This window comes from Thamnophis elegans, chromosome Z (genome assembly GCF_009769535.1).
Source record: "Thamnophis elegans isolate rThaEle1 chromosome Z, rThaEle1.pri, whole genome shotgun sequence".
Lineage (NCBI taxonomy): Eukaryota > Metazoa > Chordata > Lepidosauria > Squamata > Colubridae > Thamnophis > Thamnophis elegans.
Genome location: NC_045558.1, coordinates 30,860,355 through 30,886,701, shown reverse-complemented (window position 1 = coordinate 30,886,701; position 26,347 = coordinate 30,860,355). Strand labels below are relative to the sequence as shown.

General features: G+C 37.8%; 1 protein-coding gene across 2 annotated transcripts in view; it reads right to left on the bottom strand.

Moving 5' to 3' along the window:
- VPS50 (VPS50 subunit of EARP/GARPII complex) overlaps positions 1 to 26,113 on the bottom strand; it is a 94,027-nt gene extending 67,914 nt beyond the window's left edge. For both annotated transcript variants that reach the window (XM_032237394.1, XM_032237396.1), the window contains exons 1-9: positions 25,988 to 26,113; positions 24,802 to 24,870; positions 10,891 to 11,013; positions 10,496 to 10,567; positions 8,790 to 8,843; positions 7,397 to 7,467; positions 4,805 to 4,922; positions 4,686 to 4,721; positions 2,420 to 2,502 (exon numbers count right to left, since the gene is read on the bottom strand). In XM_032237394.1, coding sequence (XP_032093285.1) covers positions 2,420 to 2,502; positions 4,686 to 4,721; positions 4,805 to 4,922; positions 7,397 to 7,467; positions 8,790 to 8,843; positions 10,496 to 10,567; positions 10,891 to 11,013; positions 24,802 to 24,870; positions 25,988 to 26,020 — 659 coding nt within the window. In that variant the 5' untranslated portion in view covers positions 26,021 to 26,113. The remainder of the gene's footprint in view (positions 1 to 2,419; positions 2,503 to 4,685; positions 4,722 to 4,804; positions 4,923 to 7,396; positions 7,468 to 8,789; positions 8,844 to 10,495; positions 10,568 to 10,890; positions 11,014 to 24,801; positions 24,871 to 25,987) is intronic.
- Between the last annotated feature and the right edge of the window lie 234 nt (positions 26,114 to 26,347).

Here is a 26,347-nt window from a genome sequence, read left to right as displayed (position 1 = left end):
GAAAGGAAAGGAAAGGAAATGGAAAAGGAAAGGAAAGGAAAGGAGAAAGGAAATGGAAAAGGAAAGGAAAGGAGAAAGGAAAGGAAAGGAGAAAGGAAAGGAGAAAGGAAAGGAGAAAGGAAAGGAGAAAGGAAAGGAAAAGAGAAATCAAAGGAAAAAGGAAAGGAAATGGAAAAGAAGGAAAGGAAAAAGGAAAGAAAAGGAGAAAGGAAAAGAGAAAGGAAAGGAAAAAAGGAAAAGGAAAGGAAGATAGAAGGAAGACAGTAAGGGAAAGGAAAGAGTGGAATGGATTGGTACTGCTCAAAAATCAAGTCTCAAGTTTCCGTGGACCCCTTTGGCTCAGGCAGTCCAACTCCATGCTGCTTCCCTCTCTCCGCAAAGCGAAGCGATCGCAGAAACATTGCCGAGCCCAGAATGGGGCTTCAGATGATGCAATGCCTAAGAAACCCCTGATGTGTAGAGAAACTCAAGCTACAACCAGCAAATCGCGTTTCCCAGGAATCGACAAAGCTTCAGAGGACCAATGGAAATTCTCCCTTCTGCAGCGTCATCTGTCTCCGGGCAGTCTTTCTTGATTTCACCAATCATCAGATGGAGGAGAGAGTTCGGTGCAGAGAGAGAAGGGGGGGTGGGGAGATATTTCCAGTCATATTTTAAGACATTAAAAAACACTGCCCGGCAGTTTGTAACTTCTGCGTGGTCTTTTCTTGTTACGTGCGCAGCTGTGCAGCTTAGAGGGAACATTGCCCGGCACGTCTCAATCTGGCTGGACAAAAGCTCCAGACCCAAGGCTGTGTAGGAGAGGGACATGCGCAGCATTAACCTATCAGGCATAGCACCAAAGATTGCAGTGTGTCTGTGGTTGTTCGCAAGGGCGAACGACTGCTGTGGTGCTTTGGGCCTTGGTTGTAAATACTTTTGGTGGGGATGTCATAACTTTGAACATTCGCTATGTGAACGTTTGTAACTTGGGGAATACTTGTATATAAGTATTTCTTTGGGAATACAATGTATTAAAGTATTTGACATGATTAATTAAAATGCCTATATATTCATATAAATTGACTTTCTTTTTTCAATATAAAGAAAAAGGTGATAAACACAGGAATGAACAGATCAATGTCAGTTTTATACGCAATCATTCTTAAATCCAATTCTACATCAGTATATTCTTAAAAATTCAGAATGTTATTTTTAATATTTTTTCTGTAAAATATAATATTCCTTCTAAAATACATATTTCTTGTATTCTACATACCTTTTTACATAGTTTATAAATATTTAGAAATAGCAATCTTTATCACAATATTCAATATTCAAGGAATCGCAAGTGGAAAGATTTAGTAGAAAAAGTAAAAATAAGATTGGCTTAACAATATAGATATATCAGATTCTCAAGTATCCTTAAAAAATAAAATATATATAAAATACAGTCGAATGAAATTGTACAATCTGTAGAAATCTATGTAATCCTTTACATGTACAATTATAAAAATCTTGGACCAATGTTAGTACATGACTTTTCATCTATTTGAAATATTAAAACTCTAAAATCTTTTAAAACATCCAGATTACAAGATATCACCTTTCCTTGAAATAATACCACCTAATGGACATAGGAAGCATGTCCCTTATTAGCAGAACTTGCTGTATGGAACCATCCCTTCCTTGAAAGATGACCAACCTTAAACCTGTTAGAATTTTGTGACACTAAAAAAAAAAATCATGTTTTCCTTGGGACTGGTGAAAGGACAAGTTCCCACTGAAATTGAATACAAAATGTGATTGCTTAGCAATAGTTATTTACTAATTTTTATCGTAATATGATTAAAATTACAAATAAAAATATTTATAAAGTTTATAAAAACAAACTTTATAAACTTTATAAATAAGCAAGCAAACAACTCAGAGACTGAATTTACATAATATGTCATGCCAAAAACAAACAAATCACATTTTGGTCTAGCATCATGTACAAAGTAAGTCTAAGCATTTCTACCACGCAGTCCAACTCTATGCATATTAATCTTAAAGTATGCCCCAGTCTCCAGATGTATGTTTAGCATTGCAAATATAGTCTTTATGCATCAGAGACTTTACAGCCTTCAGTACAAGACAATCAGTTAATGTTGGAACAGAAATACTATGTTGCATAACAACTAAGCCCCTTAAGACTCAAGTGCACTGTCATAGTTAGCAGCCACAACTTGCTTCTTGGAAACTTTATTAAAGTACAATTTAAAACCATTAAACATATACATATACCATTCTTTTTATTCTAATTAGAAAATTAATCTCTAAAATTAAATCCAACTAAATTCAAAGTAACTAACAACTGTCTAAAATGCCACTTTGCCTCTTTGTTCACCCTATATGTTTCCAAAAAAGAATCAGCTACACAAAATGTCTCTGGTGTTACCTTATGCAACTGTAGTGTTTGAAAGTGCTAGCTGCCTTCTGGCATTCCAGGCACAATTGTATAGCCCCTGGATAATCTTCCTCCTGTAAGAAATCAAGTATATATTTTTGAAAAGCAATTGGGCAGAGGCTATGAAAGAAGGCATGGCAGTTATATTTTCAGACTTTTAGCAGTACAAATCATGAAACATCACCGTCATCATGAAGCTGCAGTCTTCAGGCCAGTGTAAGATAATATAGACCACGGGTGTCAAACTTGCCGCGTCACATTACCATCACATGACGTTTTCCCATTTGCAGAGCTGGAGTAGGCATGGCCTGCACATGATGCATCCGCCCTGCGGGTTGCCAGTTTGACACCCTGATATAGACCAATGTTTCTCAACGTCAGCAATTTTAAGGTGTGGACTTCAGCTACCAGAATTCCTCAGCCAGCAATACTAGGGCTTAAGGTCTAGCCATCTTTAAAGTTGCTGAGGTTTAGAAGCATTGATGTAAATTCACTTAGATGAAAAGAAGGTCTCTATAGGGGCAATGTGATTTCCCCATCAAAACAACAATGGAATAAAGGCCTCCAGAACATCCTAAGTAAACCGAAAGAAGAAAAAATAGGAATTATCCACAACATACTGTGTAAAGACTATAATAGTCATTATGTAGGTCAAACAGAACACTAGCAGAGCATGAACAACAACGAAAAAATCTGAAGATATATTAAAAACTTCTTAATTTCACCACACATGGATAGACTTACTGTATATACTCGAGTATAAGCCTAGTTTTTCAGCCCACTTTTTGGGCTGAAAAAAGCCGCCTCGGCTTATACTCGAGTCAGTGAAAAATTTGCCCGAAATGGAGGAGAAAAAGGGGCGGGGCCATGCCGCTGGGTGACACTCGTGAATGGCCCAGTGCCCCTGTGAGTTTCCCCTCCCTCTGTGTCAGTTTGCCGCGCAACGCGCACCGCACCATCCCCCCTCCTCACGTTCTAATGTAATGCAGGGCTGTCTTACGATTCCCCTTCCTCCCCCTCCTGCCGCTCTGCAACGATGTCCCACCTCCTCCTTGTTATGGCAAGCAGCCACATAGCGATGTCCCACCTCCTCTGGTACAGTGATCCAATGATAGGAATCACTGTGCCGTGTGTCATAGGAGGCGGGACATCGCTCCCGCGGCTGCACGGGACATCATCATCACAGCGGGACATCAGCATCATGAGGTGAGTGAAGTATTTCATTGAATACACTGCTAGTTTACTGTTTTTCTTTGAAATAAATATTCAAAAACATTATTGGTATCTATTTTTATTTTTGAAATTTACCGGTAGCTGCTGCATTTCCCACCCTAGGCTTATACTCGAGTCAATAACTTTTCCAGTTTTTTGTGGTAAAATTAGGTGCCTCGGCTTATATTCGGGTCGGCCTATACTCGAGTATATACGGTAACCATACTTTCAACTGGGAAACTATGAGCATCCTAAGCCAGGCCAAGCCAAAAATTGCTAGAAAATTCCTGAAAGCCTGGCACTCAGATAAATCAATCATTAACAGATGCATAGCTATAAACAATATCCACATACCATTCAAAAGAAAAATCAAAAAGCCGAAAAGGAAACAAAAAGACCTCACCAGAAATCAACATCCAGCTGAGCAGAGATTAATGCCAAGATTAACACTAGACCAACAATCAAGCAAACAATACCCCAATTAAGAAACTACCAGCTGAGACAAGCAAGCTAACACTGAACAGCCCAATCAAGGAACCACTAAGTCCACTGCCACCAACATTGGCAGGGCAAACCACTATAAAATGTGAGCAAACCAGTATAAAATGAGAGCAAACCCTACTCCTTTACTGGCACTGTTACTTAGCTCAGAGACCACCAAGGACCCCACAACTATGCATCAGAAATTGCTTTGACAAAAATGGACTGCTAACTGCAATAACAAGAAAATGCTAGTGTACGTTGCTGTCTGTGAGCAAAAGCCTCTCCTGGCTTTAGTAAGAACATGTCTTCCAACAGTGCTCACTGAAACTTGGCAGCAAGAGCCAAGTGGTGTCAAGACATGGAGTAATAACTCAGACTGTATCTCCCTTCTAAAAGAAGCTACACAACTTTTCAGTAGGTTGTATAGCAATGGTCTTATACTGTCTGTGAATTCTGAAAGCTACAGTCTCAAATTTGGACAAGGCCAAGAAGGCTATTCTAATATCTTTGGAATATATAGAACAAATAACATTTTTCAAACTCAATTACATCTATTTCTTACCTCCAACATTTCACTCAAACGCACATCGGTCTGTTGCTAAAAATTAAAGAAGTAAGGTATTATTATATGTGGCACAAATTATAAAATATTAATTTGTCAATTATATGTTCTGTTCGTACCAGGGTTTTTATTGTTCTTAGAGATTTTAGCAGCCCAACTAGCAACTGGCGTTTCCGTTGATTTGCAAGAAGACCCAAGCTGGCTTGAGTAAAGCCCTCCTTGGCTGAATTCAGATGCCTACAGAAAATATATATTTTTTTGAGAAATTTTTTTATTGTTTTAGTTAAAGAAAAACACAAAAAAAAGAATCAACAAAATATTTTTGTTTTACTGACATCAAAGCTTTTATCAAAAGTCATATTGCACTAATCATCAAATATTCAATCTGAGGTTAATGCAGAGTTCAGTCAAATACCATCCAAAAGCTTTGGGGGGGGGGGAGAATCAATACAATAATACATTTCCCTACATTTGACAAGTAATTCTTAATTACCCAATTTCCCTGAAAATAAGACAGGGTCTTATTTTTTTAACCTCCAAAATAAGCGCTTAGCCTTATTTTCAGGGAGGTCTTATTATTTTTGAGGAGCAAGAGCTGTTGAGTGTGGTTACCTCATGGCTGCCGCTGTGTTGCAATATTTTCGGGGAGAGCTTATTTTAGTGCACACGCTCAAAAGCCTGATTGGGCTTATTATCCAGGGAGGTCTTATTTTCAGGGAAACAGAGTACCTACAAGCTGCATTCAGATGTTATGCTAGGCCGATCAACAAGATGGCTTCATATACTGTGCAAATAACTTCTAACAAAGAACAAAATTACTGTATATGGAAGGTGAGAGAAGTGATTGTTTAATTATCAGGGATCTATTTAACATCCATTCTTTAACATTAAGTTGATAGAAAGGCTGAGAGAAAAGGCTATGTTGCTATTGTTCATGAAATGGAAGTTTGAAGTGAGTACTTCCCACCATGGTTGACTTTTTTGACTGCCAAAGGGGTTGCTTCAATTAAAATCAACACTAAACACAAGTTTTTAATGTTGATAATTGTGCTGAAATGAACAGGATATATCACCGGTCCAAAAAATACAATGATGGTAAATTGGGAAAAAACTGATTTGTGAGAAATGCATGACCCCTTTTCTTGAACTGACACTGTTAACAGGGAATGATGATACAATACTCAGAACTTTCAAACAATGATTAAGCAGAAAAAATGCTGCTAAATGTTAATGCTAAGCATCACACCTCCTAAGTCACTAAAAATGCAGTTATGAAATTGGGTTTCCCTTTCTTACCCCATCTACCACAGAGAAATATCAATGTAGTGGTACAATGTTTGCTTTTTCCCAAAATTGAAGAACTACTTTCTCAGGCATCTGTTTGACTCAAATGAAAATGTGGAAAGGACTGTCAGGACTTGCATGAAGGGACAAAATATAATGTTCCTTCATGATGCTTTTAAAAATCTTGTCTATTAACAATTTCTACCATATTTTTGGGAGTATAAAACGCACTCTTTTCCCTCAAAGAGGCTGAAAATCTGTATGCATCTTATATAAGGAATACAGCATTTTTTGCCTCCCGAAACCCACCCCACTTCACCAAATTGGCTGTGCCTAGCCTTTAGGAGCCTTGCAAAGTGCTTGTGGGGGCTGGGGAGAGCAGAAATGAGTGAAAAATGGCTGGTTTTTCCTCAATTCCCCACCCCCACCCCCCAGGAGCACTCTATAAGTCTCCTAAAGGCTATTCATGCCCTTTTTTGAAAAAAAACGGGCCCGTTTTTATGAAAAATGAGCTATTTTTTTGCTCATTTCTGGCTCCAACCCCCCCCCCCCGGAACACTATAAGCCTCCTAAAGGCTATTCATACCCATTTTTTTTTTTCATGAAAAACTGGCTGTTTTTGACAGGTCTGCGGAGTGCAAAAACTTTTTTTTTAATTTGCCTCTTCAAAACCTTGATGCGTCTTATACTCTGAAAAATGCGGTGAGTAGAAGTTTGAAATTCTTTTGGCCTGCTACATAAGGAGGGGGGAAACCAAAATTGCTGTATTATACTAATCAGCATTCACTAGGGAGGACGTTAGATATGTATCAGGGCTGTCAAACTTGCGCACTGCAGACGAGATGCGTCACGTGCTGGCCACGGCCACGGCCAGTTTAGCAAAGGGGGGAAAAGTCCCCATACATCCCATGACAACGCCACGACGTGAGTTTGACACCCCTATTCATTTCTTTAAGACACTTTTTAAATGTCTCTTCGTTGCATTTTTTTATGCTGTTTTTTTTTTTTAAATTAATGTTTTGTATTTTAATCATTTTTGAATAAAGTTTTGTATGAAAAAAATAATAGTCTATTATGGCAGAAATGCATTGCAAATTAGGGTGGTTATAGATAGGAATGAATGCCACTGATAAAAGAGATCATTTCAAGGATTATTTTCCTATTTCATTCATTAAACTATCTCCATAAAAATTAAACACATAGGAATGAGGCATTACTTTTCATTCAACAATCATATTCATACGCAGTATTGGGCATGATGAATCAGATTACCAGAGATATAAGCAGCAATGTCTTATAGCCCAGGATATCGTTATATGTTTTGTACTTATATAAATGAGACAAAACAAAACAATAAAGCAATTGTGAAGCTTTTTTACTACATTATTTTCTAAAGTAATTAAACTTAATTCAAAGGTATATCATACCGTCTTCCATTTGTACAGATAACAGCAGCTAACTTAAGGCTTGTTTGCAATGATGTAACTCGTTCAAGTTCCTACAGAAATGTAATGAAGTCCATTTAGCTTTCCAGGGAAATAGAACCATTGATCAAAATGCAATGTTCTCATACAAACATTTTATATAAAAAGTAAAGAACAGTTAAACATTCAAGTAAACCATGATAATGATCTAATAAAGACAACATAGGAATTCATCACTTGCACAAAGATAACTCACACTAGGAATGCATTAGATCCTGACACCAAATTGTACTTTTGGCAAGAATTATAGCTGTTTCTTTGAAAAAAATTCTTAAATGCAGTTTTGCCATTAGGGAAAATACATGTAAATCAGAATCTATTCTTGCCCAATGACAAGAATCTAAAGGATGCAGCAAATATTCAAATAAGAGTAATATGCTGTTTGTGCTATGTGTAGCTGGACAGAAAGAAAGGAACATGGAATAAAATGATACAAAGCACAACATGTCCCCAAGCAATCAGCATCATTTGTCACCGAGGTTTTTGATCACTAACTGCTTCTGGTCTGGCTCAAGAATTCAATTAAATATACCCCTAGTGCTGAACATGAAATATGCAATTTTGCAACACTGATAACATTTTTTTCAAACTGCAATCAAACTACTTTTTTGCCTTTCAAAAGAACTTCAGATATGATATAAAAATAGCAATGGGAATAATAACTCATTGGAAAATAAAGATGTTCACAAGAAGTAATGTCCACTCAAACAAGTCTTTCAATCCTTTATCTAGACTTCTTTCTTTCAAATGAAAGCTACTGAATTGCTTAAATAGCAAGCTATGAAATAGCCAAAGGGCTTAAAGTAAAAAAACAAAAAACCAAGGGTTAAATAATGTGGTACTTACAATCAAGTGCCTTCATATATCTCCTTGGTTCTAATCAGGCTCTCAATTCCATCTTAATTTATTTTAGAGTTTCTTAATTAAAGAAAACCAAACGTGGAAAATGCTATGCAACAAAGCCAAGTACCAACCTTCAGAATGACCTTTATTTTCTTAGAAAATAAACATGAAGCATAGCTGCAGGATACTCCCCATAAAGACGACAAAGATATGCTGCTGGAGTGGTAAAGAATATCCCAAACGACTACATGCAACGTGGAGAACAACTCCACTTTTTGCACTTCAGCATCAGAGAACTCTATGTATATTTACTATATTCTACACCAGACCTCTGATATATCAACCCCATCAATTGTAAAGCTTATACATACACAAACCTGACTTTTCACTAATTCAGTTTTCTTTCTGCAGTAAACACACGAGGCTCAGAGTAAATATTTAATTTTATAAATATAAGTTTTATAAATTTATTAGTTTGTTTATATTACCTTACCTTGACATATGCAGTCTGTTTCTCAAGGATCAAGTCTGCAACTTTTTTGGATACCTTAGATGAAACACTTAAAGTTAGTTACAATATATACTTGTATCAAACTGTATCTGAATCATACACATAAAAGATCTTAAGCAATTTGGAATAATACATCTTAAATATTTTATTCCACTTAATTTTATTCCATGTTTAAATAAATGGAGATAGAAGTAATAAACACTCCTTGAGATTGCCATGCTTTGCAAAATAACCAAATCAAAATTATAGATTTTCATCCAAAATCCAAAGTACTAATGAAATTAATCTTCCACCCCACTGTAAACTGAAGAACATACTTAAATAAAAATTAAGGTGCTCCAGTATGCCATAATTATAATGGTTCATCTATAAAGAAGCGTGAAAGAACTCTGCATTTTAAAATATATATAAGGTTACAGAATGCAGTATTACTCCGGTTAAGTTAAAAAAAATAAATTGCTTTCCTATTTAATAAATTCTTTTTCCCATTCTGAATTCCAGTATATGAAAATTGCGTTTTGCAAGAAATGAACAAGACAAAATATCTTTTATTTATTATTCAATTATAGCTGTTTTTCTTGAAGGGACAAGGAAATAATTATGTTACATGATTCCTTTGAAGCATTCATTTCTCTTTATTTGTCATTATCATTCAGATTATAATACATTTCCTAAAGAAAGCAAGACTTCCAACATCTAATTCCTACATGCAAAGGGTAGCAGCCATAAACTATTATTTGTAAGAAGGTGAAAAAGATAACAAATTAAATGATCATTCTCCATTTCCCCCTTTGACATGCAGAAAATGTGAAAGACTCCGAAGAAAATAAAGTATCTTTGAATCTCTGCTAATTATATGAACTTCTTCACAATCGCCAGATTGGATTTATACCCCGGGTGAAATTCAGCAGGTTCTAACAGGTTCTGGAGAACCAGTAATGGAAATTTTGAGTAGTTCAGCAAATACCTCTGGCTGGCCCCAGGGTTTGGTAGGAATGGATATTTTGCAGTATCCTTCCCCTGCCACACCCACCAAGCCACGCCCACAGAACCGGTAGTAAAAAAAATGAATTTCACCACTGATTTATACACTGTTAAATTATGTTCTTTCTTTTGTTTGGGTTTGTATTATGGTGGTATGTTACCACAGACAGCTGTGTGTGTATCTAAACGGTAGTTAACAGGCTTAGTGTGCACTTAACTACGATATTTTCTACTAGATTTCACAGAGCAGCAAAAATAATTATTGACTAGAAATGTTTGAAAGCTCATTTTCAAAACTCAAAATAGAGTTTAGAGACCAGGCACCAGTGGGCAATTTTCTTGAATAACAGATATGTCTCAAATGCTTTCAACTGGATATGCCAGGGATTGAATTGTAACTATATTGCCCCATGGAGTTATAAAGAAGAATAAGAAGTCTGCTGTCATTCAAGTATTTTGAACTTTAATATCCCATCAGTCCAACTTAACCATGACCAATAGCAAAAGGTTGGGAATGTTATAGTTCATGGCAATAAATAAAAAACAGCAGAAAGTGAAATGTGATCATCTTAATTATAATTTCTTCACTGTCTTCACTGAAGTACTTCAACCTGTTTTCAAAGTCATATAACTATTCTGAGAAGTAATGAGATTTATGGAAATCAATAAAATGAGCAGGGAAGAAGAAAGAACTTTCTACTTACAGCTGCTTGCTGCTGTTTTAGTTTGTCTCTATACTCTTCCAATTCCTGAAGACTAAGAACAGTTGGCAGCTGCTACAGATAAACAAAATCAAAATTCATTTTAAAAATACACACAAAATCAACCTAAGGGGAAAAGTTTTTGAAAAATGTGACTTTGACTCAGTTTAGTAAACTAAGAAAAAATATGGTTGCTATATTTATTTTGTGTATTTTTTTAAATTGTTTTATAATGTTAGAATGGCAAGCAATTCAGAGTCATTTAATTAAGTTGCCCAGCTATAGAAATTAATTGAATGAAAAAAGTGTTCTCTTTTAATGGCAGTGACATAGCAATGAAGAGCAAAGTATATTATCAAGAAAAAAAAACACTGTTTATTCCAATTCAGTGTTCTTACCTCTAACTCATACTTAACAATATCAAAGGAATCATTGGAAAAATAGATTTCTTCAATGCTGTTAATTATTTCCTGCTGGGCCTGAGGATCAATTGGTTGCTCCCGGAGTTCTCTAAGTTCTTCCTTTAATATATGACAGAAAATAATGTATCACTAATTTATTTTTAAAAAGTATATAAAAGGCAAGTCAGAGAAGGTGTTTCATATATATATATATATATATATATATATATATATATATATATATATATATATATATATATATACATACATACATACATACATACATACATACATACACACACACACACACATACATATATATATATATATACACATACATAATACATACATACATACATACATACATACATACATACACACACACACATATACATATACATATACATATACATATACATATATATTGCAAAGAGAGATTTGTCTCTGAATAAATTAGTTTACTCAATAAATCATGATTAGAATATAATGTGTAGACTTGAACATTGAAACCTATTTAAGAAGTTTATACACCAGTTCAATCCAGCTGGACTCCAAGTAGAATACAATCTATAAAATATAGTTAATAATAATACAGTAATATAAAATATATCCAATATCCAATTATATCTTATCAAAGTGGCATTATATCTTATCAAAATGACAAGCTTGTTCATCTCAATTTTGCAGTAAAAATTAGAAATAATTGCAGTTAAAAATCAGTCCCAATAAAATTTTATGTTTTATAATACAATACAATACAATAGCAGAGTTGGAAGGGACCTTGGAGGTCTCCTAGTCCAACCTCCTGCCTAGGCAGGAAATCCTACACCGTTTCAGACAAATGGCTATCCAACATCTTCTTAAAGACTTCCAGTGTTGGGGCATTCACAACTTCTGGAGGCAAGCTGTTCCACTGATTAATTGTTCTGTGAGGAAATTTCTCCTCAGTTTTAAGTTGCTTCTCTCCTTGATTAGTTCCCACTCATTGCTTCTTGTTCTACTCTCAGGTGCCTTGGAGAATAGTTTGACTCCCTCTTCTTTGTGGCAACCCCTGAGATATTGGAACACTGCTATCATGTCTCCCCTAGTCCTTTTCATTAAACTAGACATACCCAGTTCCTGCAATTGTTCTTCATATGTTTTAGTCTCCAGTCCCCTAATCATCTTTGTTGTTCTTCTTGGCACTCTTTCTAGAGTCTTCACATCTTTTCTACATTGTGGCGACCAAAACTGAATGCAGTATTCCAAGTGTGGCCTTACCAAGGCATTATAAAATGGTATTAACACTTCATGTGATCTTGATTCTATCTCTCTATTTATGTAGCCTAGAACTGTGTTGTCTTTTTTGGCAGCTGCTGCACACTGCTGGCTCATATTTAAATGGCTGTCCACTAGAACTCCAAGATTCCTCTCACAGTTACTACTATTGAGCAAGGTATCACCTATACTGTACCTGTGCATTTCATTTTTCTTGCCTAAATGTAGAACCTTACTCTTTTCACCATTGAATTTCATTTTATTAGATAGTGCCCAATGTTCAAGTTTGTCAAGGATAAATCTATGAAAAAAAGGATAACATTTACTCCTCAGTTATTTTTGTTAGGTATAACTACTGATTGTACAGTGGTAGAGGTTAATCTGATCTTGCATTTAATAACGGCAGCAAGACTGTTGGTGGCGCAATACTGGAAGAAGGAAGATTTGCCTACAATCCAAGAATGGACACTGAAAGTCACAAATTTAGCTGAGATGGCGAAAATATCTGCATATCTTAAAGACCATTTGTCAGCATCACTCCATTACATAATTAGGAAAGGAAGACTAAGAGACTCCATGGGAAGAAATCCAAAGTACTTTTACTAATTATAAATGGTAAGCAAGCAGTTGCGAAGCAAAGTCTACTTAATTAGGCGCGAAAGCAAGTGTTATATAGAATAGCCCATTCCCCACCCCTTAGGATCATAGCTCCAGTCCAATCATAAGTCCTTCAAGTGTCAGGTGTGAGATAACTTCAAAAGGCATCACGAAGATGGAATGTCGAGGCCGTTATTCTACGCGGGAAGGTCTCACGCATGCGCCATCCGAGCATCTCGAACATCCTAGAAGACTTCTCCAGCACATCAATTAACCCCTCCCAAATACCAGCCCTCCCTCCCCGTTTCATGGCAGCTGAAGCAACAGCAAGGCAGAAGCTGACATCCGGCCGTCCCCCGGAAAAAGGCTGTTAGGCCTGGAAAAAAAACAAATGAAATAGACAAACAACAAAACACAAAAAGAAGAAGGAGGGGGGGGAAAAGAAAGTCAAGGCTTGTCGGGATAAGCAGCATAAAATTCTTGAAGTAGGTGGGGAGCACGAACATGGGATTTATCAACCCATTCAGTGTGTGAGGGAGGAAAGTGCTTCCAAGCCACCAGGTATTGGATGCGATTACGGTGCTTGCGGGAATCAAGAATGGCACGAACTTCAAAGTGACGTTCCCCATCAATTAGTAATGGAGCAGGTGGAGGTTCGTCTGGGGGACGCAAGTGGGAAACCTGAACAGGTTTGATGAGGTTAATGTGGAACACCGGGTGGATTCGGTTGAGGTGTTTTGGCAATTGTAAACGAACAGAAACAGGATTGATGACCTTCACAATAGGGAAAGGGCCAACATATTTGGGTCCCAATTTCTTTGACTTCTGTGTAGTGTGCAGGAATTTCGTGGACAAATATACCAAATCCCCAGGCCGGTATTCATAGGGCTGAGAGCGTTTTTTATCCGCTTGCTTCTTATGGGCTTTATGTGCAGCGTCCAAATGAACAGTTTAGCTAATGCCTTGGCGGAAGGAATTTTGTGACAAGGCACGAAATGAACTTGCTTGGAAAACAAATCAGTGACCACCCATATAACGGTATGCCCCTGGCTTTCGGGAAGCTCAACAATAAAGTCCATAGAAATCTCCTTCCAAGGAGCAACCGGGCGAGCGACGGACTGGAGCAGGCCTTGCGGTTTTCCTGGCGGTTCTTTGGCGGCAGCGCAAATTGGGCAACTGGCCACATAAAGTTCAATGTCTTTCTTTAAAGAGGGCCACCAGAATTGTCTCTTCACGAGGTGCAAAGTTTTTACGAATCCAAAATGACCCGCCAATCTGGAGTCATGAGCTCGACGAAGGACCACGAGCCGTAGGGACGCGGGGATGTATAATTTAGCACCAATCCACGGTAGATCGTCCCTCATGGTGCACTCGTCACGATGGTTCAGGAACCAGTCGTCGTGAGGAAGAGCTTTTTTAAGGTCAGAAAGAAGATCTTGAGGCACCTCCTTCTGTGCTTGGGTCTGTTGACGCGTGAGTACCGGAGCTGCCAGGAGCGGTTGGATGATACTCAGTTTAGAGCAATTATATTGAGGTAATCTGGACAAAGCATCCGCCATGAAGTTCTTCCCTCCCGGGATATACTTTAGAGTGAAATTGAAACGGTTGAAATATTGGGCCCATCGCATTTGTTTGGGGGAGAGACGACGAGGCGTCCGCAACGCTTCCAAGTTCTTGTGGTCAGTCCACACCTCAAATGGGTGTTTAGCGCCCTCTAGGAAATGGCGCCACGTAGCCAGGGCCCACCGGACCGCGAAAGCCTCCTTTTCCCAAACTGCCCAACGCCTCTCCGTGTCAGTGAGCTTTCGGGAGGTGTACGCGCAAGGCTGCAGGTTATCTTGGTCGTTGGCTTGCAGCAGAATGGCCCCTACGGCGACATCACTGGCATCAGCCTGGACGACGAAAGGCCGGTCGAGGTCAGGATGCTTAAGTACTGGTTCAGCGGCAAAGAGGCGTTTAAGTTTCTCGAATGCCGCCTGGCATTCCATGTTCCAGTCCAAAGGCTTAGTAGGTTTAGGTTTCGGGTCGCCTTTCGTCTTGAGCAAATTAGTAATAGGAAGAGCAATCTTAGCAAAAGAGGGAATGAACTGACGGTAGAAGTTAGCGAAACCCAAAAAATTTTGCAATTGCTTACGAGTTTTGGGCGCGTCCCATTTAGTGACCGCCCTCACCTTCTCAGGATCCATTTCAATGCCATCAGGTGAGATGCGATAGCCAAGATAGTCAATTTTAGTTTAGTGAAACTCACACTTAGACAATTTGGCATAGAGGTCAGTGGCACGGAGTTTTTTCAAAACAGTGCGCACCAGAGCGACGTGGTGGTCGTAGGTGCGGGTATAGATAAGGATATCGTCCAAATATACGATAACTCCTTTGTAGAGATGATCGTGCAAGATGTCATTAATAAGTTGCATGAAAACAGCAGGAGCCCCCTGTAGGCCAAAAGGCATGACCCGGAACTGAAAGCAACCAAGAGGGCAGTTGAAAGCAGTCTTCCATTCGTCTCCTTCCTTAATGCGTACTCTATAGTAAGCTTCCCGGAGGTCCAATTTAGTAAAGATGCGGCCCTTCCCTAGCTGTGCCAACAAATCTTTCATCAACGGGAGCGGGTAGAGGTTCTGAGTTGAGATAGCGTTAAGGTTTTTAAAATTACAGCATAAACGAAGAGAACCATATTTTTTTTCACGGAAAAGTACAGGGGCAGCCACTTTGGGTCGAGCCGGCTCAATGAAACCACGTTTCAAATTTTTGTCAATGAAAGAACGCATTTCCTCCATTTCCCTGGGCGACATGGAGTAAATCTGGGGTTTAGGGAGCTTAACCCCGGGTAAAATGTCTATGGAGCAATCAGTAGGCCTGTGGGGGGGCAGATTGTCCGAAGATGTTTCGCTGAAGACTTCCTTAAGATCCCAATACTCTTTCGGAATTTTCTCCTCTCCTGCAATTCTCTCCTGCCCCCTAGCGGCCACTTCAGGAATGTCAGTGATAGGTTGGCCCGGAGAGCCCTCCCCCACTGGAGGCACCTTGGAGCGAACGCGTAAGCGGCCCGTCCGCCAATTTATGTGAGGGTTCCACTTCCGGAGCCACGGGATGCCCAAAATGAGTGGCCTGTCCATGCCCGGTGCGACCACAAAGGAAATTAGTTCAGTATGGGTACCCATCTTCATTTCCAAAGGTTCCGTAAAAAAAATGGGTGCCCCCCCCCCCCGCAATAGATCCATCTATTTGGCAAAACACAATTGGGGTTTTCAAAGTGCGCAATTTGAGGCCCAATTTTTCCACCATGGCTGGGTTGATCATGGATCGGAAACAGCCTGAATCGAGCAAGGCCTGAAGGGTGGCAGGTTGCCCCTCAGGAGGAACTTTTAACTCAATAGGGATTAGCAGGGGCCCCTTGTTTGAACTCACCCAGTGAGGCGATGTGTCGTCATCGGAGTCCTCAGAAGAAGAGGAGTTGGCGTCCGCGTCTCCCTCTAATGGCTGGGCAAAAGGAGGGGGGTTGGAGTCCACAGCGAAAGCTGTTTCCTTCTTCTTCTTCTCTGCGACTCTGCCAGACTTTTCTTCACGTTTGGGGGGGAGTTGAGCAGAGAGGGGCAATTTAGCACGGCATTCGGGGGCGGTGTGCCCTAATTTTCCACAACGAAAGCATGTTAAAGGTCTGGAGAGGCCTGAAGGGGGCCCCCTCCCTTCACCTCGTCGTTTGAAGAGCAATTGAGTGGCTTGAGGGGGGAGGGACTTGGCAGCCCTCTCTTTCCGCTTCCTCCTTTCCTCTTTAGCATAACGGAGCCGGGTTAAGTCGAGTTCAGCGTCCGCTGCGTGCTCAAACCACGTGATCAAACGTCTAGGCAGGTTACGATTGACACATTGCTGATAAATGTCTTCATCTAACCCCGAAGCAAATTTGTCCAGTAGGGCGTCCTCCCCCCAGCCTCTCATGTATTGTGAAAGACACTGAAATTCCTGGATGTATTGGGCGACAGGTCTATCGTCCTGTTCAAAGGTTATAAATTTCAATTTGCTCCGCTTCTCCGTTAACGGGTCATCAAAACGTTGGCGGAAGGCCTCCATAAAGCGGTTGAAATTCCCCAAGAGGGGAGAGCCAGACATATGCAAAGCAGTTGACCATTTGGCAGCTTCACCATCTAAAGACAAAAGAACCATTCTGACCCTCATGATGTCAGTCTCAAAATCTCGGCCATAAATTTCCATGTAATTAAACACCTGCATAAGAAAAGAGGCCAGGCCAGCAGAATCACCATTGTAACGCACAGGCAAGGGAGGGATTTTAGCCATCCGATGTCTTCGGGGGGGTGGGCCCCCTTGGTCAGCAAAACCTCTAGCCGCAGGGGATGAAGCAGGCCGAGGGGGAGGGGGAGACGGCGGGCGTGGGTAATGTTGCCAACTTCTCCAGTCTCTTTCATCCTCCCCCCTTCTTTCCTCAAAGTATCTTTGACCCCAATAATCAGGGAATTCACTCCTCTGGGGTTTTCTCATGGGCCCCTGGTGTTGCCAGCTTCTCCAGTCTCTTTCATCGTCCCCCCTTCTTTCCCCAAAGTACCTTTGACTCCAATAATCAGGGAATTCACTCGTCTGGGGTTTTCTCACGGCTCCCGGCTCCAGCGATGGTTGTCGGGGTTGCCTTTGGGTGATTCCAGCATTCCAGCTTGTCTCTGCCTCTCTTTGTCCCACCGAAGTCGACCATCGGGGTGGGGGAGGTTCAGGCTGGCTGGAAATTTGCAGTTGAAATAAACCTTCGTGTAGGGAGAGGTCGGGCGGGCCGGGCTCGTGTAGCGAAAGGTCGGGAGGTCCTACTCCGCTGGAATCTGCACCTCCAACGGCCCCCTCCTCCTCCCTGATCGGAGAAGACATTACCTCCCTTCTCGGTAGACGTAAATCTCCTGGAAAGGGTTTAAGTAGACTTTGCTTCTTGTCAGCATCACTCCATTACATAATTAGGAAAGGAAGACTAAGAGACTCCATGGGAAGAAATCCAAAGTACTTTTACTAATTATAAATGGTAAGCAAGCAGTTGCGAAGCAAAGTCTACTTAATTAGGCGCGAAAGCAAGTGTTATATAGAATAGCCCATTCCCCACCCCTTAGGATCATAGCTCCAGTCCAATCATAAGTCCTTCAAGTGTCAGGTGTGAGATAACTTCAAAAGGCATCACGAAGATGGAATGTCGAGGCCGTTATTCTACGCAGGAAGGTCTCACGCATGCGCCATCCGAGCATCTCGAACATCCTAGAAGACTTCTCCAGCACATCAATTAACCCCTCCCAAATACCAGCCCTCCCTCCCCGTTTCATGGCAGCTGAAGCAACAGCAAGGCAGAAGCTGACACCATTCAAATGAGAGATACAAACGAGACTGGAAAAAATGGATCGATCATATACAAAATAAATATGGAACTAAGAAATTCCAGATAGCCTATGCTTAAGACTAGGAATGATTTGAACTGTTTATAGTTAATTTAGCAAGGAGGAGCTAAGTTCAATGTAAAGAGGTTATTAATTTCTTACTTTTATTTTGTATCAATATATCTTAGACTGTGGTTGTTAAATATCTATACCGTGTACGGCAGTGTTTTTCAACCACTGTGCCGTGGCACACTAGTGTGCCGTGACATAGTGTAAGGTGTGCCGTGGGAAAAACACTTTATATATAGTCAATATAGGCACAGAGTTAAATTTTTTTAACATTTTCTAATGGTGGTGTGCCTCGTGATTTTTTTCATGAAAAAAGTGTGCCTTTGCACAAAAAAGGTTGAAAAACACTGGTGTACGGGTTCTGGGAAGTGGGGGGGGTAGGTTTTGGGTGTTCGGGGGGAGGGGGGGAAACTATTCCAGGTTTGATTTTAAAGTAGTATGATTGCACATGTATATTGTCCTCTCTTACAACATGATATTGTCTATGTAATAATATACATGTGATTGTATGTTATGGAAATGAAAATAAAATATTTTAAATCGGAAGATCCTTCTATACCTTAAGCCTGTCTTCTGGAGTGTTAGCTATTCCTGCCAGCTTGGTGTCATCTGCAGATTTGATGAGTTCCCCATTTATTCCCTCATTGATGAAGATTTTGAAGAGTACTGGGCCTAAAACAGAGCCTTGGGGTACTCCACTGCACACTTCCCTCCATGTAGATGCAGTTCCATTGAGGACTACACGTTGAGTGCGGTTGGTCAGCCAGTTACGAATTCATCTGGTGGTGATGCTGTCTAACCCACATTTTTCTACTTTATCTAGTAGTAGGTTATGGTCTACCTTATCAAATGCCTTACTGAAGTCCAAGTAAACTATATTGACGGCATTCCTCTGGTCCACTAATTTTGTCACTATGTCAAAGAATGCAATAAGATTAGTCTGGCATGATCTGTTTTTGACAAACCCATGTTGGCTTTTGGCTATTACTTTATTTACTTCTAGCTGTTCGCTAATTCGTTGCTTGATTATCTTTTCCAGAATCTTTTTCGGTATTGAGGTCAGGATCATAGGTCTATAGTTCCCTGGATCTATTTTTTTTTTCCTTTTTTGAAGATGGGAACCACATCAGCTCTTTTCTAGTCCTCCGGCAGTTCCTCAGTGCTCCAGGATCTCTGAAAGATATAGTTCAGTGGTTCTGAGATCTCATCTGCCAGTTGCTTCAGAACCCTGGGGTGTAATCCATCCGGTCCTGGTGATTTGAACTCGTCTAGCATAGACAGGTGCTCACTTACCATTTTCTTCCCTATTTCAATTTGTGTTCCTAATCTGTTTTTTGTGGTGCTGTTTTTGATAGGTTGGACTGTTTTATCTCTTTGTGTAAAGACAGATGCAAAGAACGAGTTAAACAGTTCTTCTTTCTCCCTGTTGCTTGTCACCTTCTTGCCACTTTCTCCCAGCAATGGACCAATTGTTTCCTTAACTTTTTTCTTGTTTTTAACAAGTTGGAAGAAGCTTTTTTTGTTATTTTTTACTTTCGTGGCAAGACTTTCTTCATTGTGAACCTTAGGTTTCCTTACTTCATCTTTACAGGATCAGGCTATTTGCTGATAATAATTTTATTTTAATTTTATTTATAATTTTAATTGCAATATAGCTCTAGTAGGATATGGTACACATTTGATTAAATAGTCCCCAAAATCATTATGTGGATTCCAACTATATGCAAATTACATATATCCACAATTTTCAATATACATCTGCAACAATGCATATATTTGCAGGACAGATGTTTCATTTTTCACCCTTAAATTTTACAAAACTGTGTAACATTTTGGAAAATAGAGTAACAGTTCTACTTCTTGTATTTAATTAACTGTACTTGAATATTAAATATGTTTTATAATAAAAGTATGGTATAATTATCACAATACATTTGTGTAAAACTTTTATTGTTCTAAAAGCTAGCATTCAATTTCGCATAGGCTTTAGCTTTCCTTGCTATATACTAACATATAGAAATGTACTGTGTATCTTAGGTGGGAAAGAATTAAGAAATAGACATTCCACCTTGAAAACATGAATTGGAATCTAATCCTTAAGAATAAATATATCTTCTCTTAGCAACTCAAAACATATTTTGCAAAAAGAATCGCCAAAATTTTGAAAGAGCAGCTTAATGTAATCACATGCAATTGCTTCTGATCCAACTACACTACACATAGGATGAAAAGAAAACATGTTCACTGGGAAAAAATGCCAGCCAGCTCACGCACTGACTAATTCTTTATTTTAGCAGAATTGTACTTTTAGAATTACACATAAGTTCTCCATCAAATGCCCTCTGCATGTTTTCACCATCCTCGTACGTTTTATTAAAGTGCCATCTTGAGGAATATCTTTGAAATTGCAGATTTCAAAAGAACCATAGTATTGCAGTTGAATATTTTTAGAAAGTTCAATTTCAACAACTTTTGATATATTAAGAAAAGTTCTAAGAGAAGGAATGTCCAAATGATAAACTAAACTTGTTTTAGAATTATTACACCTGCTTAATATTTTAATAGTGATAAAGAAACTACATCCTGTTAGCAGTTGTCACTTTTAGCTGACATATCATAAATAACAATACTTGTTTTGATCAACATATTCATAATATTCATAATCCATTATTGGAATAGTTTTAAATGGTTTATTCTAGGTTGCATATAGTAATATGAATATACTAGAATAAAAATGGTGTTGGCTGTATTTCTACTATATCACCACCCATAGTCATTTGGTTGAGTTGGGCAGCTGTAGAAATTGAGTGAACAAACAAGCTCAGATGTGTAACAAATGAATTGCTGTAAGGAGGTTTTATATGAAAACCTCCTTACACCAAACTATGCTAGCCAGTAAGGATCAACAGTAATGGGAGCTTTCTATTGATGACCAGGGTGCACGAAGAGTGCATCCTGAGAGTCCAGCAGAATACAGATTTAATAAATAGAAATAAAATATATTTGTAAAGCTAAAAGAAAGGGAAAAGAGAGAATAGATTTGAATAAAAGTGAATTAATCATGTGGAAATCAATGAGCATGGAATTAAAGGTGTATGTTTATCATGAGGCTGTGTTGTTTCCTGATCTGTTTATGCTGAACTAAAAAAACCAAACAAACATTGTAAGCCTACTGAATTTTATCTGGGAATCTCAGCATACAAACAAGGCAGTAACTCATTATCTAGCTTTCTAACTAGCATGTTCCTGCTCAACATAGTAGGACCAACTCAATAAAACCATTATGATTTAATATTACTTCTAATTTTGTTGAGATTTGTAAACAGTTAATTATCTGGCTCCAGAATTCTTACCAACATAGATTCCCCACTGACAGGCTGCTGAAAAAATTAACAATTCCTTTTAGTCTTAGTTATTAAGAAAAACATACAAAATCATTAGTAGACTGTATTAACAAATATTTTCAATGCATCCAGATCTAAGATAGTAGCAGAAGTGGGCAAAAAATTGAAGTTGAACCAGTTAGACTCGGAATCATCTCATTCCAACTGTACCAAAAGTTGGCCTGAAATATTGGAGCTGTGAAAAAGAAGAATTTATTTCAAGGCCAGATTGCTTTCTGCACAGTCAAAAAGGCCAACTCTTAAGTCAAAGTATATATTGTGAGGTTAGAATAGAATATTTCAGGAGTGAAATCATGATATATTGAAATACCTGTATATTTTAATGTCTAACTATCTGAATGGATTCAATGGATCCATAATACCCAAACCAAAAAGACCAGTTTTTGAAATAATTTGCATAGAAGTATGTCTTATTCACACCATCTTACAAGACATGCATGTATCATTATTTGCAACTCCATCTTTGCCTACAATTTCTTCCCTTATTTCTTTCCCAAAGGAAATCTACAAAGGAAGATAAAACTAAAAATGTTACACAAGTACAACCAATGAGCAACAGAGTGATGCATCTGGATGGAGTAAAAATGTCTCCACATTCTGACAAAAAAAAAAACCTGAGAAAGCTCTCAAGAATTTAAATTTAGCACATTGTTAACCTCCATAGAAGTTAATTATTGCAGGGTGCATTATTTATACTCTTTGATTTCCCAAAGAAATTTAAGAGATAATCACATTAGTTCCTTAATCTAGTGATAAATGTTAATGTTTTTTTTTCCTTCTGGAGCAATATTATTTCTTAATTTATAATTATAACCCTTGTGTAAATCATGGGTGTTCAAACTTTTTGTCAATCCTTCAAGGCAGTTGAGATAAAAAAAACCAAACCATGTGTATTAACATTACCCTTACTGTTTAGTTGCAGTTCTTCCTTCTGTCTCTCAAGGTAATTCTCACTGCCCATTATATTTTTTCAGAAATATATTAGGGGTTTTTTTTAAAAAAATCATAGAACTGTAGTGATAGAAAATTGGCTGCATGAACCCCATCATGTCCTTTCTAGAACCCACAAAATCATAACTTTCATATCCAGAACTACTCCTAACTAGACAAGCAACATAAATAGGCAAAATATTTCCAATTTATCAGTGCCCATGTGTCACTTAGATGAGATGAGCAGTATAGAAAAATGATAAATAAGTAAGTACAATGAAGAACTTATATGAATCATTGTGGTATCATTTGAATTTATTTGATCAACATAATTCTTGCAACTATGTTATATTTCCCAAATTAGCAAAAAGAAAAAGGGACTCTGCTTTCCAATTGAGAAGTCAAATAACCATTTTTTTTGCTTTTTCGTTGCTTATTTCTCTAAGGTTCTATATTGACAATCACCATCCCTACATAATTATAAATTATAACTATGTCAAAAAAGCAGTGTAAAGATTATTTCATTCATATCTTTTCATGACTTCATGAACCTGCACTTCATGACATGTAATAATTCACAAAAATGGATGGATTTAGAGGAGTTGCATGATACCTCAAGAAAGGTTAAAATATGAGAGGGTTTTTTGTACGGCTGCCAAAAACTAAGAGACAACAGAGAATATGCAAGCATATGAAAAAAAAATGGAGGATTACACAAATACAGTATCTTGTAAAAATTCTTGTGAATACAGAAGTTGCAACAGATTTTATAGTTCCTCAGTAATTCTACATCATTCCCTTCCCCCACTCAAACTCACTCTTCATTCCAATTTAACATATGCAGAACGGGTTACTATGAAATCAGTTGCAATTGATGCATCAATTGTTACAGCCAGATTCTAATATAGTGGGAACTCTGACATCAATGGCAGTAAGAGTCATAAAATGTATAAGGGATCCTCAAATAGTTGCTAGAAATGTAAAATTCAAATATGAAGCTTTTATCACATTTGGTGTTCTTGCAAAAGAGTTAAGCAATATTTGATGGAAATTAATAATGTAATTCAAAAAATACTGAAAATTAATGTATAATTTAGATCAGAAACTTTTTTATTAGGCTTTATGGATAAAGCCTTATAAAACTCACATGGTATTTTTTATGATTATATATGATAATAGCAGCATGACATTTATATGCTCAACATTGGAATGATTCTATGATACCCACAATAGAAGAATGATTAATAAAGATGATAGAACTGGCAATGAGGGCTAACTTAATGTCCTTTGTGAGGCTGGCGAAATTCATCTATAATTGAAAGTCTTTTATGGACATTTTTCAGGCGACAGAGAAAAATCAAATGTTGACATATGGATTTGATGAATGTTAAAATTTAAAAAGAAAAAAAGATATCTTTCTTATCCCTTTTCTTCTTTTGGGGTAAATGACATTTTAACACAGTTTTAAACTAAGAGTCAAAAATATGTTTCTTTTTCTAGAATAATTATGTGAATGTATATCTATAATCTGTATGTAAGAGAATAAATGACAGTAAAAATATAAAGCATAATATAGGTAAATAATATTTGGTCATAAGTAGCTAAGTTTAAATAAATAAAGAAATGTACATAAAAATAGATAACGAATAAGGAGATTATGAATGAAAGATAGAAATGTATAGTAGGAAAAACACTAACTGCAAAGAAATCGATTTGGAACTGCGGTATGATATACGATGGAACTTATTGTTCCTATGGTGTTTTTAATTTATGTGTTTGTTTTTGTTGATGTGCTTATGTGTTTAAAATAAAAAAAATTTATCACAAGTATGTTTCTTTTTCTATTTTTTTTACAATGTATCTTTTCTCTTGGTTTTCTATATTAGTCTAAATTGTTTTTATGTGTATGTTTTGTAAAATGTAATTAAATAATGTGATACCAAATAGTAATAAGATTCATAACACACATGGGAATTATCTGAAGTACTTTTATAAATTAAAGCTGCCAGAAAATATTAAATAATAGTAAACAAGCAGAGAGACATCCAATTATTAGAACAGGAAAGTGGATATCATAAAACTCATCCTATTCACTATTATTGCAGAATAGAAAGGATAAGGCTGACATATTGCTAAAGATCTCATCACCTATCCTGATGCTAATGTCATTAACCCAATTTGACAAGGATGCTGACTTTAGGCAGCTGTATGGAATACAAATAGATGTCTCAGAAAACAAATATAAAACAGAAATTGAAATAAATTTTAACATTATATGTATTCAGTCCTACCTTGCTTGGAATTCTGAAGTTCTCAAGGGGGCTCAAATCATGAATACTATCCTGAGGACTTTTAAGACCCTTAAGCAGGAAAAAATCAAATATGTCACTTTCTGCAGTCCCAATAATTAAGCAACTTATTTATGAATACATGAGTGCTTCAACTAGTGCTTCAGGATGCATATACATTTGAAAACCAAACCTTGGTAAATTTGAACTATTCTCACGAATAAGGTTTTCCAGCTACAAATAGTTTACGAACCTGTACAACAAAAGAACCTGTATAATAAAAGGATGTACTTTTTCTCAGGATAATCCTTCACTACAATCTATGTACTGGAACTAATGGATGTTGTAATCTAAACATTCTGAAAAACACTTTATTTGTTCAATCTTAAGACTTATATCAGAAGAAAATACTTGTTGACTCTCACAGAAAAGAATTAGAAAGTTTGAAATGAAATGGCCAATATTATTTCCTTTAAAAAACACTGAAAATGAGATTTATGGTCAATAGTCACAATTTTGGAATATTAAGTCTCATTTTTTTTTAGATTGTTCTGTCAAAAAAACACATCATCTTGTATTTGTCTCTCTTGGCCCAGTTTTGACCAATTGTCCTGATCTTTTTGTTATCAAATAGTATGAGAAAAGGTTCCAAGTTTAACTGATCATTACATTTTGAAATCATTTCCACACAAATAATTTAAACTGGGAAAACAAGCTCAGCCTGAACAGCCACAATTCAATCCTACAACGCATATGGACTCCTTGTGTTCCTGAATGAATAAATTACTGACAACCCAGGAAACGTTCTTCTTATAACTTCTTTATTCAGGCATCAGACCTCCCTCCCCAAATAATAGTAATAAATAATAACCTTAAATCCTGTGCGTATTTACAAATATGCAAATCCTATTTAACTGAACTCCTTTTTCAGAGCAACGCACGCCAAACTGTATCTTATCTACTACAAAACGCATTAGGACTTTTTTTTTTTTTAGAAAATATAACATATTATCGTGGTTTTTCTTCTCGTTCAAAATTCCCTTTTTTAATTATAGGAATTCCGGCCTTGCGAAGCACACACACTGACTCTCGTACTGACTATGCTCTCTTTTGCAGAAATTGTTTCAGTTACATCTTTCTTAACCTCGCTTTATCAAACGTAAGCCTTCCGTTCTTCCCACCCCGCTACCTGTCGGGTCATCAGAGACTTGATTTTCTGCATGATGACACAATTTCTACCGGCCGGCCAGCCACTCGTCTCGCAAACTCCCTTCGACCAAGGAACGCAGCTGCCTGTTAACACAGCGAAGCCATTTTGGGCATCACATGATCCGCCTGTCTTCCTTCTGAATCATGGGATTTGGAGTTTACCGTGGAAGCTTAGCTTCCGGATTTTGGATGCCGACACGCAGCTGAGAAAAATACAACTCCCACAAAGCTCAGCGTGTTTCCTGTCTTTTCAGCTAGCGGAATTTCAGGGTGAAATATGCCTTTTAACGATAAAATGAATTTAAAGGGACCATCTGATGCTTGGGTAGCGGAATTTGGT